Genomic DNA, 18,550 nt, shown 5'->3' with positions numbered 1-18,550 from the left:
TGGGGTTGTTAACCAATGTCATAAAACAATATGTGTACTACTGTTTCATGAGAATCTACTCATTCTGTAAACCTTCACCTGAAGTACAATAAAAAATAAAAATAAAAAAAAAGAAAGTGGATGATCTGGGCTCGGAATACCTGGGTTAAAATCTTGGTTCCGTTACTTATTAGCCATGTGACTTCGGGCAAGGTAATCTGTGAGTGCCTCAGTTTCCTCATCTGTAAATGGGGCTGAGCAGAACTTTCTGAAGGCTGAGTTATGTGTAAAGCCCGTTAGAACAGAATCTGATAGATGAGAAGTACTCAATCAATGCTAGCTTTGATTATTTATTTCCAATAGTTTTATTCTCAGAGGGTGACCTTGTATTTTTAAAGTTTATGTCTTGACGGGAGGTTTGGAAGAGATCTAAAATAAAGTGTACTGTGGTCCTGTGTGTGATTTTTATGTATAATGCTCTCTTTTAGTGGAATTACCTTGTTTTCAAACCCTTCTTCAGTGAAAGCTCTTTCCTCGGCAAGGCCTTCTGTAGTGTTTTAAAATCAGGCCTTCAGGCTGTATTTCAGAACCATGAAATGAACCAGATTGAAGTCTGGTCTCAAAGTACATTTATACATTTATTAGCCATTAAATCCTATTCTAAACCAAGCACTGTTAGGTATTGTAAATGCACTAATGAACTAGACAGACGAGACCTTCCTCTGACAGAGCTTATATTTGTGTAATTGGGAGAGAGATGGGTAAGAACAAACAAGGAAACATATGAACACAGATTTTCGATATAAGTGCTGTAGAGAAAAGAGAGTATATAATAGAGTGACGGGAGAGGAGCTGGGTGGCGCAAGCAGTTTGCTATCATCTGCTAACCTAGAGGTTGGCAGTTTGAACCCATCCAGTGGCTTTGCTTCTGTAAAGATTGCAGCCAAGAAAACCCTATGAAGCCCGTCTACTTTGTAACACGTGGGGTCACCATGAGGCCGGCGACTTGATGTTAGCTAACAACAACAACAGCATGAGTATACTTAAAGATCTTTAAAAGTGACTGGAGAGACCAATTTAGATTGGGCAATCAGGAGGACCTCTGAGGCAGGAACATTTGAGCTGAAACTAGAATGATGAGAACGTAGCAGCTGTGGGAAGCTCTGGAGGGCAAAGATTCCAGGAAGAGAGGCCAGCTATGAAAAGACCCTGAGGTGGCAATGAGCTTGGCACATGAGAAGAACAGAAAGAAGGCAGAGTGAACAAGGGGAAGAGAAAGGAAATGAGGTTATAGAGGCAGGTAGGGGCTACATTTAAGTCAGTGTACCAAAAACCAAACCAGACCCATTGCCGTCGAGTCAGTTCTGACTCATAGTGACTCATAGGACAGGGTGGAACTGCCCCATAGGGTTTCCATTCATAATGGGACATAAGATCTAATTTCAGGAATAAGTGAAAACTATAAAATTCCATAAAATATCAGTACAGTCCTGCCCCAGCGGGAGTAATTCCAGTCAGTCCTGCTGCCTCACCTCTGGCTCTAGCTGCTCTACAAATGGTTTTGCACAAAGGTATTCCAGCTTCAGAGGGTTGTGGAAGCCACACTCTGCTTTCCTAGCCTTGCACCCTGGTCCCTGGTGCAGAGCTGCATCTGCCCAAGGAAGTTGACTTTTTCTGGTTCAGCAAAGTGCCATGGTAGACCACCACTAGGTCTGGGCCCTGGAAGCTACTCGCCCATTGGTCTTTTTCTCAGGGCATCCTTTCCGTCTGAGAAAAGGTATCCAGCATCCCATTTTGTGAACCATTTACAAGGTATTAAAACTGAAGTATAGACTTTACATTTCATCTTCCGTCTTTTCTTCTCCCTGCTGAGTTTTCCATAATGTTTGTGTCGTTTGAAATTCTTGTGGGAACTTTGCTCTGGTCTCTGTTTGCTAAGTTAGAGGAAAACAGAACAAAAAGGTACATGAAATTAGCAGCTGATATTTGTTAAGCAGCTTTTATGTGCCTGGCATCCTGCTGGATTGCTTTAATGACATTATGTCACGAAATCCTTGCAACAGCCCTTGGAGGTAGGTACTGTCATTATCCCTCATTTTACAGATGAGGAGACTGAGCCTGAGAGAGCTCAAGGGACTTACCTAAGGTGGCACAGCTCATAAGTGGCAGAGCTGGTACTCAGTCCAGGGGCTCTGGCTCCCAGCACAGTGCCCTCGCCCTTAGTGCTATATTCCTCCCTCTTTATCTTTCTCTCCTGGTCTTCAGGTAGATGGGAAATTGCTGTGTTGGCTGTGCACACTTTCATATAAACGGGTCCTTCAGAAGACCAAAGAGCAGAGGAAGCACCTGAGCAGCTCTTCCCGTGCCGGCCAGCAGGAGAAGGAGCAGTACAGTCGACTGAGTGGTGGCAGCCATTACAACAGGTAACCCCAAGATGCATGAGACAGGACTAGAGGTGCTGACAGGTCAGATATACTACTCTTACAGTCAGTCACGGACAATGCCATTTTGTATACATTTTCCTTTTCTTTTCTCTCTCGTTGCTAGCCTACAGGGAAAATTTGTCATATTTTACAATTTATGTGTCTTTAAAGGGCCAGAGAGACTCCTTAACTTGTATTGTGTCTGAAACATTTATGGAACCTACTCTAGTTTTACATGTAGTGTTTTCCTTACCCCTAGAGTGAGTTGGAGCCCTTGTGGCACAGTGGCTCAGAATTACAGCTGCTAACCAAAAGGTCAGCAGTTTGAATCCACCAGGCGCTCCTTAGAAACCCGTTGGGGCAGTTCTACTCTGTTCTTTAGCGTCACTATGAGTCGGAATTGACTTGATGGCAATGAGTTTGTTTGTTTTTTTTGGAGTGGGTTATCTCCCTAGAAGATTGGACATTTCACTTTCTGAGGGACAAAAGCCTTTTTTGTGCTTATTTGGCCAGGAATGTTGATAGATGTACTAGGTTTGTCCTTGTGGGATCCAGTCAAAAGATGTCCTTTTGCTATCATCTTAAGCTTCCTTACAGAGTATCTGCAGTGTTGTTAAGAGTTCTGGCTCTGGATTGAATCCTGGCTCTGTGAAATTCTCTGTGTGGGATCTTAGACAAGTTTTCTTACCTGTAAAATGAGGGAAATAAGAGTATTGCTTCATGCGGTTGTTATGAAGATTAATTACATAGTACATGCATAGTGATTAGTTTGACAACTGGCATATAGGAAGCATTCTGTACATTTTAATTTTTTTATTACCATTATGATTTTATTTGTTCATTCCGGAAATGTTTTAAGTACCTCCCGTGTAGGGACTCTGCTGGGAATGCATAGATGAATAAAACAGTCATTCTCCTCTCCAGAAGCATGCAGTCTAGTGGGAAAGACAGACCTGCAATCAAATCATTGCAGTGTAATGTGATGAACACCACAGTGGAAATATGTCAAGATACAGGTGTGAGAGGCAGTAATAATTAACTACCTAGGGAAGTCAGGCAAGGAAGGCTTGGAGAAGGGCTGATGTTGGAACTGGATCTTAGGATGAATCAGAATCACCAGATAAGGAATGGGGCAGAGGCATCCTAGGCTGAGGGAGGAGCATTTGCAAAGGCACGGGGGGCACAAACCCACGCAGAACCCTGGAGAACTGCAAGTCCTTTTGTGTTGCTGGAGCTTATGGTTGGGAGCTGGGGAATGTCAGGAAATAGGGTCCTGCAGACCAGGTAAGGAGCATCAGTTGGAAGCCACTGGAGGGACCTCTGCAGGAGAAGGACCAAATCTGCACTAAAGAAAATTAACCCTGACTAGCGTGGAGAGTACACTGGAGGAAAAAGGGACTGGGGGTTAATTAAGAAGCTTTGATAAGAATCCAGGTAAGAGATGATAAAACAAGAACCTCAACTGAGGCGATGGCAGTGAAGATGAAAATGGGAAGAGGCAGATTCAGGGAGATACTTTGGAGGGAGAATTACGAGAAACTTAGATAATTTGGTGAACAGATAGTTGGACCAGAGCTGGGTGAGTCAGGGGTAATTTGCAGGTTTCTTACATGGGTAGATGCGTAGATGCTTAACTGAGAGAGACTATAGGAAGGAGAGATGAGAAGAAGTTCAGTTTTCAAAAACTGAGTTTGCAGCACCAGGAGGAATTATTTAGTCAGGATTTAGCCTAGAACTCAGAAGAGAGACTTGGGCAGGAGCAAGAGAATGGACAGAGTCATCAGAACATGGGCCATTGATATTATAAAAGAATCATGGGGAGTAGAGATTATTTAAAAATGCAGATTTCTGGGACCCCACCCCAGAGTTTAATTTAGTATAATCTAGGATAGAGTTCAGGAATCTGTATTGTTTTATAAGCATCCCAGATGATTCTCATGCAGGTGATCTGGGAAACACCATTTCTGATCACTGTGATACGGAGTTGTTAAAAGCATGCTCTTGGATAATATAACTTAGGCTGGAGGCTGAGAACACAACTCTAGAAGCCCTTAATATTTTAAGGGATGGACAGAGACTTAAGAAGCAGCAATCACAAAAGTAGAAGGATGACCAAGTGAGGAGAAAGTTTCAAGAAGGATGATGTGGTCAGTGGTATCAGTATTAAAGAGAGGTCAGGTAAGAAAAGGTCTGTGGTATCCTTTGCATTTGGCAGTTGGGCATCCATCAAAGTTGAAAGGGTTGCAGCTCACAGACTTTTAGCTTCTCTTTCAGCATCAGTTTTAGGGCATGAACTTACTGAGGATAAAACTGAGTTTTTGTCTTTTTGTGGGATTCAGATATCAGTAGTTTCACAGAGCAATGAAGAACTGGACTAGGAGTTGAAATATGTAGACCTGATTTCTAGTCCTAGCCCCATTACTGAACAGCTGTGACTATCCTTGGGTAGGTCAGTTAACTTTGATGAGCCTCAGTTTCTGAAAAGTAGATATAATACCTTGTGTATTCCTCACAGAATCACAAGATACGTGTGAGACAGTGAATGTAAAGGTACTTTTTCAACTGTGAGATTATATTTCTTACTGAATTTTTGTTGATTCTGTTCTCATGGTTCTTAATAAAAAGCCAGGTAACATTTATTAAGGCCAAGAATTTTTTTTTTTTGGTCCAGTGGAAACTAGCAGTTCATGTATCCAGGACTTACAAAATCAGTACCTGGGTGGATGTTAATAATCAAGAATAATTAGCTCTTGCATAGAAGAACTACTTTCTCACATTGGTCCCATTTGACAGAATTTCATTGTGATGTTTTAGTATTCTTTGATTTCTAATGAGTGCCTTTCTATTTTTGCCTTTCAAAGCCAGAAAACACTTTCTACGTCTTCAATCCAAAATGAAATCCCAAAGAAAAAGTCCAAGTTTGAGTCAATCACAACCAATGGAGACAGGTAGGCCAAGATGGAATGTGTGTGTGTGTGTGTATGTGTGTGTGTGCACATGCTTCTGCTTGAAATATATAAATATACACAGTTCCTGAGACAGGAGGACATTTTAAGGTGTGCCTTGGAACTAGTCTGTGGCAAACCTCCTGCAGGTGCTATACCAGCCACTTGATATCTATAAACAAGTATTCCTGATTTTTGTTTATACATCAGATCTCGTCATTAAAAGACAGTAACTTATAACCAAATTTAATAACATCTTGAATTAGTTAACAATTAGTTCACGAAATAACTTCCCCATGCTAGTTCTAAGAAGTCAACAGCTGGACACTTTTCGCTGTGATCTGTGTTTGTAGCCTGTACCAGGCAGGGCATCAGTCAGTCTCGGGAGGCAGAGCACAGACAAGTTGGAGCGAAGGCAGTGTTGCTCAGTCTGTGAGGGATAATCGTGCTTCCTTAGCATTCAGAAAGACAGAGCAATGCAGATGCCAGATCAGAAAACAATGAGATGCATTTAAATATTTTTATTTCATTTTAAGCCTGTCTAAATGCATATTTTTATTCCTCACTTTCCTCTCTCCATCTCAGCGATGCTTCTTCTTATGAGCTGCTTTGTCCTAATATCCAGAGTGCCCTGTCTGGGTTGGTCCAGTGGGCTGCTTCCCAACAGAGTCTTGGGGCCAACCATTTTCCTGTTCCTCCAGACCTGGGCATCCTGAAGTGAGACCACCTCACATACTCTTCCCTAAAATCCTTGGAGTCATCTCCATTGTGGAAACCCCTCCTTCATGGTTCTACCTCCCAGCCAGTGGTGGATATGGGAGTAGACCCGCATATGGACTTACCGGGGCTGAATTTTGTTTATTTAGAGAAGTACAAAATGTTTCTGAAGTGCACCTCTTCCATTAACTTGATTTCAGATCCTACAAGGTGTCTTCTTGACAACCAGTTTATTGTTTTTAAACTTCTTGAATTGAATCTCCTGGAAATGTGTGATTTAGATATTCAGATTACATAGAGGAAGGAGCCATAAAGACCATCTTTCTGGTCAGCTTTACTGTTTCTCTGGGCAGCCATTCTGAAAGAAGTAGATGGGGCACAGGTTGTCCCATCACCACTTCCAGGATGTGATCCTGCAAAAACTGCTTCAGTGGATGAGCTTGTCTGATGCCGAGCTTTATAAAGGCCTCAGCCAAGATCTGGGCCTTGAAGATTCATCATCTCTGTTGTGTGATTATTTATGACCCAGGCTCTGTTGGAACCACCTGGGAAAAGCTCGTTCGTAGCACTTAGTTTAACCAACCAGTCCTTATAAAGGTTACCTTCTATTAGCTTATTTTATTTTTGAGATACTGCTGCTATTCTTGCTGTCCATTGCTATGGATATACCAAGCTAAAGCTCAGACTTTCTGTTTAGACTATTTGATTGCATTTGGTCACCAGCAGTGACTATTTTCCTCAAGTAGGATGCTGATTCTTGGTGACTTAGGTATATGGTCTTTCATAATGTCCTCTGAAAAAGATGTGAAAAGATCATTCTCTTGAAATGTACATGCTGATTTTTTTTAAGGAACTTTTTTAATTTGGCAAACGTTTTCTGCTGCTACAAAAATTATTTTCATACATATACAATTCCATTTGAATTTTCCTCCATTAGCAATTTTAACAGTCTAGTCCGCTTGTTTGCATTTCTTTCTGTTGAATGTTCACAGCATGAGGTAAATTACGTTTTTTCTATCCTTTTTACTTTTTGTGTGTTTTCCTGCTTTTCCTTCACTTTGAAAAAAGCGTTCTGACAATCCTTTGTTTGACAGTCCTTCGTTAATGTCCTGCAAATCAAAGAATTTTCATTGTATATTTATTTTGACTTCTGTACCAAGTGTTAGCAGTCTTGTTTCGAAAATATCTTGTATCTGCCTCACAGTTTTTAATTAATCACATAATTTACTTTCCAGACCTCACTTTGAAAATATTGAAATACTTTTTAATTTATGCCCTTTAATATTTATTTCTTCATGTCTTCTGCAAGTTGCTCCCTAATACTTTTCCACAGACTTTTTTATACTACCACATTCTCCTCTCTTACTTATTTCATAATAATTGAGGCATATTTTATTATTTTTCCTCGTCCCCTTCTTTATCAGCCTTCCCTGTCATATAGATAGAACACATTATCTTAGCTTTCTCTAATTGTTTTATATTTATAAGATGCCTTACTTAGTCTTTTTACTTATTTTTTAGTATCCTACAAAATCCATAGCCTTTCTGTCAATGTTTTCTAGTTTGTTAAAGTTGTAACAAAAACTTTGATTTGAGGAAAATCTAGGTTCATTTCTAGCCTTCCCTGAGCACATACACTGACTGCTTTTTTTTTTTTTTAATTGTGCTTTAGGTAAAAGTTTACAGCGCAAGTTAATTTCTCGTGCAAAAATTTATACACATATTGTTATGTGACACTAGTTGCAATCACTATAATGTGACAGCACACTCCCCTTTTCCATCCCGGGTTTCCCGTGTCCATCCAACCAGCTCCTGTCCCTTTCTGCATTCTCATCCTGCCTCCGTACAGAAGCTGCCCATTTAGTCTCATGTATCTACTTGAGCTAAGAAGCACGGTCGTCATGAGTATTATTTTATATTTTATAGTCCAGTCTAATCTTTGTCTGAAGAGTGGGCTTCAGGAATAGTTTTAGTTCTGGGTTAACACAGTGTCCAGGGGCTGTGGCTTCGAGGGTTATTCCAGTCTCAGTCAGACCAGTAAGTCTGATCTTTTTACTAGAATTTGAGTTCTGCACCCCACTTTTCTCGTGCTCTGTCAGGGACTCTCTGTTGTGTTCCGTGTTAGGACAGTCATTGGTGGTAGCACTGGCTGCTTTTTAATCATATTTGTCTGTTGTTCCGCAAGGCAATACAAATGCAGTCTCAACAGTGGGTGGTGCCCAGGCAAACCTTGTGGTTCATTGTTTCTAAAGGACATTCTTTCCTCTTCTCCATATTTTATTTTATTCTCCCTTGAATTATGCTGGAGAGATTAGACTTGCTCTGTGTGGCCTTTGAGGACAATCCCAGGTCCAACGAGTAGAACAACAGGGGTGCAGGTTTTGGTTCAACCTGAGGAAGATTGTTCTTATATTAAAAGCTTTTAGAAAAGATAGCAAGCTTCCTGGAGAAGTAGTGAGTTCCCTATCACTGGAGGTATTTGGAAAGAGACAGGATTTGATTTTCTGCCTTGCTAACATATTTTTTCATTTTGATTCCCAGCAGTTCTCATTGAACCAGGAGATAGAGAGTTAAAGAGGTTTGACCCTAACACAAGATAAAACAAACAAAAAAACAAACCCAACCTGCTGTCATCTAGTCGATTCCGACTCATAGCGACCCTATAGGACAGAGTAGAACTTCCCCATAGGGTTTCCAAGGAGCCAGCTGGTGGATTTGAACTGCCAGCCTTCTAGTTAGCAGCCGAGCTCTTAACTACTACACCACCAGGGCTTCAGGACTAATTTAGTCCAACAGTTTATTGGTGTGGGGGCAGAGCCCTCTCTCAAGAAGCAGGGAAAGCAAAGCATTAGGAGCTTTGGGGACAACAGGAAGTTCCTTCCATTACTCCATTCATCACACTAGTTAAGGATTTAAATAGACTCTTTTGGGTTGAGGGAAGACAGTCCCTTGGGGAGTACTGAAATAGATGTGAAGACACTTCCAGATCTGAAATCAGTGGAGACTCTCATGAGCCCTTTCAACTGTTTTCTTTCTCCTGCATGTTTTGTTTGAATTATGTTGCATTTTCTTTTTGTTTTCCAGTAATTCTGCATGTTCATCAATTATGAAAGCATTAATTTATCTCTTCATCTGATATTCTTCTCATATGATTCATGCAGGCTGAGGGAGAATATTCTTATCAATGGACTACTTCTTCCACTTCTAGCCATAGAAATATTTGACTTGGTAACTGTAGGGAAGTGTAGTCCAGTGGTTAGACTTGCTATTTGGAGCTTCTACCTGTATAGAGAAGTGCTGGTTATTAGATGTGGTTTAGAATGTAGGAAAGAACCAACAGCAAGGGAAACTATGAGCCATTGCTTTGTTGATACTGGGAGCTGGGAATCAGTATTTCGCTGTTCAGGAAAAGCCATTAGAGTTGTGTTTTACCTTAAAGGTTGCCCTGAGAAAAGTAAAGAGCTTCCTTTGGGAAGTTTCAAGTGAAGGGCAGGGTTTAACCTTGCAGACCAGGGTTGTTTTGGGTCTGAGACACCACTGAGCAGCCAATGAAAGCTATGGATCCTTACCCCGGAAAACACCCATTGTGCATACAATTTTAGGGGTTCACAGATTTCCTGAAACTGGTCCCAGTTAAGAGACTACCAAAAGGACATATGTAGAGTTCACTTGGCACTTTGACCAAATGGAGTGCTCACACCACTGGGAGGAATCTGTTGAAAACCCAGGTGGTGATGTGACTCTGTCTGGAGTTTGCCACCTCCTTGTTCCTTTCCCAACTGTCACAGAATTCTTGATATTGAAAATGACAGTGGGTAAACTGTAGTGGAAGGTAAGTTGGCTTCCTTCCTATGAATTTAGTCTCTATCATTTTAAAAAAGGACTGCTCCTGGGGTGGAATGCAGTAGCTCCTCAGCAGCTACACCAAATCACAGTGCCTTGAGCATGGAAAAGACAAAGGGCCGAAAGATGAGCTCTGTGGGGAGTGGTAAAGAAGAAAGCACAAGCTTACAATTTAATTCGTCCAGAAGTCTAGGGAAATTACCTAATCGTGAACTAAGATTGTCCTTCTATGAATCATTGGGGATCTTCAGTGAACCTTAAACAGAATATCCTTGGCTCTTGTGATACTGTGATGTGACATTTAGTTTAGTCTTGAATGTGAGAGAAGATGCTGCTGGAATGTTGTTGGGTTGTAGTTTTGATTAGGCATAGTTACCTAATGACCACCTTACAAGCGCAGGTAACAAATACTGTTGAATCTGGTGTGTATGGGGCATTGTGCTTGATGCTGGGAATTCAGATAGTTGCTCTTGCCCTTGAGGAGCTTGCAGTCAAGTGTGTAAGATGCATCTTCAGGTGAAAGTTTATCCGTCCAAGTTATGGTTCTTCCCCCTCCATTTTTCCGATCAGCTTTTCCCCAGACCTGGCTCTGGACTCACCAGGCACTGACCACTTTGTCATCATTGCCCAACTAAAGGAAGAAGTGGCTACTCTGAAGAAGATGCTGCATCAAAAGGATCAAATGATTTTAGAGAAAGAGAAGAAGGTATGGTTTAGTTAATGCATGTCAGACCAGAATGATGCCAGGGTAAGATATGTGGTATGGGACATGATGCTAACTCTTTTTAACTGATATTTGTTGGGTATTTAACCACTGATACTTGGAGAGAGAGCTCCCATGGCAAGGTTGGGATATCTTGGGGGAGAGGCTAGCTGTCTGCCACGATGACTCATGGGATGGTATTACCTTGGTGAATCCACTTCAGTCAAGTGGCTTCAGAAAGTAGATTTTTCTCAGCATTTGGAGGAACTTCCACTTCTCAAGGAGGATTCATGTTAACGAAGCTCACAGAGATAATTGTATAAAACCACAATGTCCACCTCTTAATTCAGAGTAGGGAGCATGACAATACTACACATCTCAGCATGGACTGCCTTGGAAGCCAGGTTGTAACCAGAAGGTTGCTGAATGAGCATGGAGTTCGGGATAAGAGAAAGTAGTTATGCGATTGGAGTGTTTAATGCTCTCAGGCTGAGCACCTGATGCTTCCATCTCTATTATTGGGATGGCCGTGTCTGTGGGACAGTAATACTTAAAAGTATGTGGACCAGGTCTCCCTCCTCCCTGGACAGTTCTCAGGTGGGCCCTCCTCCATGACTGTACTGTCACTTTGCTTCCATTGCTGACAACTCATTTCCTGAGTGACCAACTCTTTAAACATGTTAATATCTTCAGTGGGGACTTATTCTAGTCTGAGAGACATCCTCTCTCTTTAAGGGAACTTTTTACATCTTTGTTCTGATTTATGTCTAGTATTTATCTTATTTTCACGTTCTTGGAGAGTATCTCATTTTTGCCTTAATATATTAATAACAATAACAATCATAGTTAACTTTCATTGGATACTTACTACACACCTGGCTCTATCCTAAGTGCTTTATATGTATTAACTCATTTATCCTTATACCAACCCTTTGAGGTAGGATTATTATTATCATGTCACAGATGAAGAATTTTTCCAATATTCTTCCTGTTAGGGTTCCAATCCCCAAATTCAGAACACTGTGATTCGTTCTGAATGGCTAACAAAAACATATGTTAAATACTTAACATGCATTCTTTCCGTCTACTTTCTACCTCATTTTACAGGTAAGGAAACAGACTTAAAAAGGTTAAATAACATGTTCAAATCACGCAGCTAGTAAGTGGCAGAGCAAGGGAATGAACCTAGGTCTTTTTGACTCTACCGTTCTTTCTACTGTGCTATGCTTCCTCCTGCCAGTAAGGTGGAGAGTCATGGGAAGAGACCCATATTGTTTCCACTTTACTACGTGCCTGTCAGATGGAAGTGGACCCAAGTATATTCTCTTCATGGACTAGATTAGAAAGGAATATAAAAGGACTTTTGCAAAACAGACATAAAATGAATACTTGTTTGTACTGTTTTGCAAAGTTACAGTTTTAAAAGGAGCAAAAACAAATAGTAGATTGTTTCCCATAGCTTCCAGGCTTGGCTTGGAACACAGGCTCTTCTGCATCATGCTTGCCTGTCTCTAGCCTCATCTCCTGTCATCCTCCACCCTCGTCAGTCATTTGAACAGTCTCTCGCTTGTCTCTGCCTATGCCCATACTGTTCTCTTTGCTTGGATACTCTTCTTACCTCACTTGGCCAGTTGCTACTTGTACGTTAAAACTCAGCTCACACGTCACCTCTCTGATTTAGATGTCCTTGTCTGTGCTCCGTTAATAGCATAGTCAACAGGAGGAGGCCTGGGGTCTGAATTCCAACTCTGCCACTTGCTAATGCTATGTATGATTTTGGCCATGTTACTTAGTGCTCTCTAAGCTTTGGTTTTCCCATCTATAAAATGGGAAGGATAGTATTACCCCACAGGGTTATCATAAGGATTGAATGAAATAATCAGAAAAGTTTGCCTGGAATATGGTAAAGTTTCAGTAAGTGGCAGCAGCTATTATTATTCTATGACGTCTCTCAAAATATTGATCATATTGTGTTATAATCATTGATTTATTTGGAGATGAGTATTTAGAGGGTCATTGGCGTATATTAAATATATGAAGAACTCTTATGCACTGCTGGTAGGAGTGTAAAATGGTACAACCACTATGGAAAATGATATGGCACCTCCTTAAAAATCTAGAAATAGAAATACCATATGATCCAGCAATCCCACTCCTAGAAATATATCCTAGAGAAATTTAAGAGCTGTCACACGAATAGACATATGCACGCCCATGTTCATTGCAGCATTATTCACAGTAGCAAAAAAATGGAAACAGCCTAAGTGCCCATCAACAGATAAATTGATAAACGAACTATGGTATATACACACCAATGGAATACTGTGCAACAATAAAGAACAATGATGAATCCGTGAAACATCTCATAACATGGATGAATCTGGGGGGCATTATGCTGAGTGAAATAAGTCAACCACAAAAGGACAAATATTGTATGAGACCACTGTTTTAAAAACCCAAGGAAAGGTTTACACACAGGAAAGAAACAATCTTTGATGGTTACGAGGGATGGGGAGGGGAAATCACTAACTGGATAGTAGACAAGTGTTAACTTCGGTGAAGGGAATGACAACACACAATATAGGAGAAGTCAGCACAGCTTGACCAAGGCAAAGTCATAGAAGCTTCCTAGACACATCCAAACACCTTGAGGGACTGAGTTACTGGGGCTGAGGGCTGGGGACCATGGTCTTGGGACATCTAGGTCAATTGGCATAACATAGTTCATAAAGAAAATGTACATCCCACTTTGATGTGTAGGGTCTGGGGTCCTGAAAGCTTGCGAGTGGCCATGTAAGATACAGCTATTGGTCTTAGCACGTTTGGAGCAAAGGAAAATGAAAAAAACCAAAGGCACAGGGAAAACATTAGTCCAAAGGACTCATGGACCACATGAACCACAGCCTCCACCGCCTGAGCTCAGAAGAACTAGATCGTGCCTAACCTACCACCACCAACCACATTGACAGGAATTACAATAGAGGGTCCCAGGCGAGTGGGAGAAAATGTAGAACAAAATTCCAATTCACAAAAAAAGACCAGGCTTACTGGTCTGACAGAGACTGGAGGAATCCCTGAGACTATGGCCACCAGACGCCCTGCTAACTCAAAACTGAAGCCACTCCCGAAGTCCACCTTTCAGCCAAAGATTAGATAGGCCTAGAAAGAAAACAGTAACACACGTGAGGAATGTACTGAGTTCAATCAAGTATACGAGACCAAATGGGCAACACCTGCCTAAAAGCAAAGGCAAGGAGGCAGGAAGGGACAGGAAAACTGGACAAATGGACCCTGAGAACCCAGGGTAGAAAAGGAAAGGTGGAGGGTGCTGACACATTGCGGGGATTGCAACTAATGTTACAAAACAAGTTGTATTTAAAATTTTTGAATGTTTACTAGTGGTTAACTGTTAGAAATGCTACTTCAAGATTTTGTGTAATTGTCAGGAAATCAGTAGAAAAAAATAGGATATAGAACTCCTTGGTTTTGATTTAGTTGTGGATCTATAGGAGAACCCTGGATTTCATTAATTTGGTGAGAGAGCATTTAGCTCTGTGATACCAAAACGTTTTTCACTGCACAGGAATTTCTTCTGGTCACTCTGCTTTTCTTCCTTCAGATTACAGAGTTGAAGGCTGATTTTCAGTACCAGGAATCTCAGATGAGAGCCAAAATGAACCAGATGGAGAAAACCCACAAAGAAGTTACCGAGCAATTGCAGGTAACTGCTTATTTTTTATGCAGTAACTCTTGTGTATTTAGCTGATGGTATTTTAAATGACCATCTCTTAGATATTTTTTTTTCTCTCAAAGTATTGACAAATCACATCAATCTACCTTATAGAAAATTTTTATTGTTTCACTCCTGGATGTGTCCTGATTTTTTTTTCTTCATAAACAGTGGAATTAATAAATGTGTTCTTTGATTTTTGTATAAACCAGATGTGATTCCAGATGTATGAGTTATAAATCCCATTTATCCAGCACACTAAGGCACTCCATGGTTTGTTTGTGTTACATAAAGCATCCTTTTGTAATAGCTGCTCCCAAGTGATTGAAGTACAGTGACTTACTTCCAGTAAACCTTGTTTTTTTTTTTCTTTTCCTGAACCAAGCAAGTGACAAGTGTTTTTTACCTCTAGAATTTTGGTCATTATTTCCTGATCCTCTTCATCGTCTGCCTTAGCATCTGTACTTATTCTACATGAAAAATATGTCCTATGCTGTTAAAACCTCCTTATTGCACTGATATTTTAGGCCAAAAACCGAGAACTTCTGAAGCAGGCAGCTGCCTTGTCCAAGAGCAAGAAGTCTGAGAAGTCCGGAGCTATAACTTCTCCGTGAGAGACCACCAGGAGTCTCCCAGCAACAGCAGATGGAGTGCTGGTTTTGGGTTGGAGACCTGGCTGTTCTCTGGAAATTGCAAGCTTTCTTAAGAAATCTCTATTTTATTACAGTTATATTCTTTGTGCGATTGCAGTTGACTGACTGAATGGAAACACTCTAGTTTGTGCTGTGTTATGACCGCATGCTTGAGTGTTTGGGGTTTTAATCTCTCCTTTTTCTCTCTGTCCCTCTCTTGGTACTACTCTTTGTTTTTTTGTGGTGGTCACTGCTCAGTGTTATGTGCAGAATAAGTTTCCCCCCATCATTGTATCCTGCCATACCCATGAGCAAATACTTTGGCATTAATTACGTATCACTGCCACCCTCTGAACTTCTAAAACTGCCACCTTAAGACTTGGTAAAATGGAAGAGGCTTTCTCTCTCCAATAAACCTTTTGCTTCAGGGTATACTTTTGGGTTTTTTTCCAGGTATATTATGTATGAACTTTGTACTATGTATAGCCAGAGTTTTATTTATTTTTTAAAAAAGAAACTTTTTCTTGATAAAGGAATAATGGTAGCCTAGCTAGTTCTTCTTGTAAAAGTGATGCCTCTTGATAAAAACAGTCCTACTCTCCAGCTTTTAGTAAGATACAGATCTTTTCTTTCTTGTTACCTTGGAGTCTTAAAAACTGATTGCTAAGGTGAAATAATTCAATGTGTAAGTATGGAGTTAAGTGCCTTTTGGAGGATTTCTTGGAAGAGCATTTAAGGAGATACTTAAGGGCGGTAGCAAAGATTTGAACAGTCTGTCTTTTTAAGTAAAGGCAGAAAGAAAGGTTGTCCAGGTTGTACTGGACACTCGCCTACCCCTTTCTTGATTGTTTTATGTAATTGATTTTAAATTCTCACACTGCCACTTCCTTTTTTTAAAAAAAAAGTCCTTTACTTGCTTATATTGCATATCTTACTGGGTGATTGTCAGAGAGCATTTTTTTATATGAGCAGATTGAAAATGGGGTAATATTTGAACTACAGAGCATTTCTGTGGTCAACACAAGCTGCTCAATATGGACTCTGAGTCTGACTGGGAGAAATGATATCACTTTACCGTCTCCTCATGCCTCACCCACCCGAGACTTCACACTCCCTGCTTCTAATGGAAATGTATTGAAAACGGACACTTCTCAGGAACAGCTTGGCCTCAGCCACAATTGTGTGTGCCCTGTCTTCCCTTCTTAACCTCTGTCAGCAGGCATGTGGATTTGCTTTTCTAGAAGAGGGGATAAATTTGCATTTCTAGCCATACTCTCAGGTCCTCTGTGTGATATTTGTGAAAGAATTAGCCCAATTTAGGAATGTGTAGTATGCCATGAAACATAGCAGAACCATCTGTCTTGGAATCATTAACCCAGGGGGGGTACTAGAGTTAGAGGTAATCATGAGGGCAGAGGATGTTTGTACCTCAGCCTACCAAAATTGTAGAAGTAAGTTTAACTTGCTAGGCATTTCCTGGAAGCAAAATGCTCTATCATTTGTGATAGCATTCTCACAAGTGGAACCATGCACATAATTGGACAGAGATCTGGAAATGGATGGCTTCCTTTTGTTAGAGGAACAATGGACCATGTTGCGTATATATCACCCTAGTAGGGAATGTAATTTTCCCTTCTAAGTAAGGGAAACAGCAGTGCTAAATAGTTTTGTAACTTTCTGAATGAGAAACTTTTAGGTAACGATCAACTGTCAGATAATATTTTTCAGATGTATTTGCATTGAGTATGGGAAAAGATTGTGAAAAAATGACAGGGTTCTTTTTTTTTTTTAATTTTAAAGGCTGGGAAATCCTGTTAGATGAAGTATGACAATATAAACACATACTTAGTTTTATACTAAATCTTTTTTTAACGTCTTGGCATTTAATATAAAGCAAATCCACCATTTTCTAACTTTCCATAAGTTCCAAAAAGGGAAGCAAGAGACCTCAGTCTTGACATTTTGGTTTCTAAAAATCATGACACTGTTTTACCATGAAACTGAGTAGGTAACTTTTGGTAACACTTTTTGTTTCTTTGTATGTTTGTAACAATGAACATTTTAAACAGGAATGTTTTGGTTTGTACAGACTTTGTTTGACAAATGTGTGTTAATAAAAATTCATATTGACTCTCAAGTGTGATTGTTGGATGTTATTTTTAATTATTTTTTGCTAGTTCACCAACAGGCATATCCCATTATTCCCCTCAACCTGGAAAATAGTTTGTCTTGTTTGTAAAAATCTAAAACCAGACCCATTGCTGATGAGTCGATTCTGACTCATAGCAACCCTATAGGACAGGGTAGAACTGCCCCATAGGGTTTCCAAGGCTCTAAGTCGTCTTTCTCCCGTGGAGTGCTGGTGAATTCGAACCACCAACCTTTCAGGTAGCAGCCAAGTGCTTAACCACTGTACCACCAGGGCTCCTGTCTTGTTGGTAGAGTTAAAAATTGAAAGCCTAACTGTGCTAATAGGGAGTTTCATATTCATAAGAGAAAAACTTTTTATTTCTTATTAAGTTCTTGCTTTGTGATAGACACTGTGCTAGGCAATGGGGATATAGTAGTGAACAAAACCCACAAAGTTACTGTCCTCATGTAGCTTCCATTTAGGGGAATATTGGGCCACATCAACGTTCCTTGGTTTTATATTTACCATTATTATTCAGAATATAATAGAGGATGAATCTTTGTAAGGTATGAGTGAAGGAGAATGTATTAGTATGAAACCCTTGGGCTAGTAGGTTTTAACTTAGAAACAGGTGCCTTTCAGACTCACATCCTGAGCCATTCTAAAAACTGAAAGACAACCTATTTTTTCTAAATAAATTAGAATTAGTTTTCTAGACTATGTTTATAACCATCTTTACTGTGTGAATTATCTTAATTTATCCATTTATTCAGCCTTAAAAACCACTGGGTTGTGCTGTCGTTAGGTGCCGTCAAGTCTGTTCCGAGTCATAGCAACACTATGCACAACAGAACAAAATTGCCCAGTCCTGTGCCATCCACACAATGGTTGTTATGCTTGAGCCTATTGTTGCAGCCACTGTGTAAATCCATCTCACTGAGGATCTTCCTCATTTTCACTGACCCTCTACTTTACCAAGCATGATGTCCTTCTCCAAGGACTGATCCCTGCTGATAACATGTCCAAAGTATGTGAAAAGTAGTTTCTCCATACTTGCTTCTAAGGAGCATTCTGGTTGTACTTCTTCCAAGACATATTCATTCTTTTGGCAGTCCATGGCATATTCACTATGCTTCGCCAACACCACAATTCAAAGGCATCAGTTCTTCAGTCTTCCATATTCATTGTCCAACTTTTGCATGCGTATGAGGCGATTGAAAACACCATGGCTTGGGTCAGGCACACCTTGGTCTTCAAGGTGACATCTTTGCTTTTTAACACTTTAAGAGGTCTTTTGCAGCAGATTTGCCCTTTGCAATACATAGTGTGATTTCTTGACTGCTGCTTCCATGGGTGTTGATGGTGGATCCAAGTAATATGAAGTCCTTGACAACTTCAATCTTTTCTCTGTTTATCATGATGTTGCATATTGGTCCGGTTGTGAGGA

General features: G+C 40.4%; 1 protein-coding gene across 1 annotated transcript in view; it reads left to right on the top strand.

The window, feature by feature from the left end:
* FAM76A (family with sequence similarity 76 member A) overlaps positions 1-17,116 on the top strand; it is a 25,640-nt gene extending 8,524 nt beyond the window's left edge. Inside the window, exons 5-9 of the mRNA XM_004377051.2 lie at positions 2,245-2,402; positions 5,264-5,350; positions 10,478-10,613; positions 14,230-14,331; positions 14,868-17,116. Coding sequence (XP_004377108.1) covers positions 2,245-2,402; positions 5,264-5,350; positions 10,478-10,613; positions 14,230-14,331; positions 14,868-14,954 — 570 coding nt within the window. The 3' untranslated portion in view covers positions 14,955-17,116. The remainder of the gene's footprint in view (positions 1-2,244; positions 2,403-5,263; positions 5,351-10,477; positions 10,614-14,229; positions 14,332-14,867) is intronic.
* The last annotated feature ends 1,434 nt before the right edge of the window (positions 17,117-18,550 follow it).

Source organism: Trichechus manatus, unplaced genomic scaffold, assembly GCF_000243295.1.
Source record: "Trichechus manatus latirostris isolate Lorelei unplaced genomic scaffold, TriManLat1.0 scaffold00048, whole genome shotgun sequence".
Lineage (NCBI taxonomy): Eukaryota > Metazoa > Chordata > Mammalia > Sirenia > Trichechidae > Trichechus > Trichechus manatus.
The sequence above is the reverse complement of the archived record's forward strand: the minus strand, read 5'-3'. Positions and strand labels throughout refer to the sequence as shown.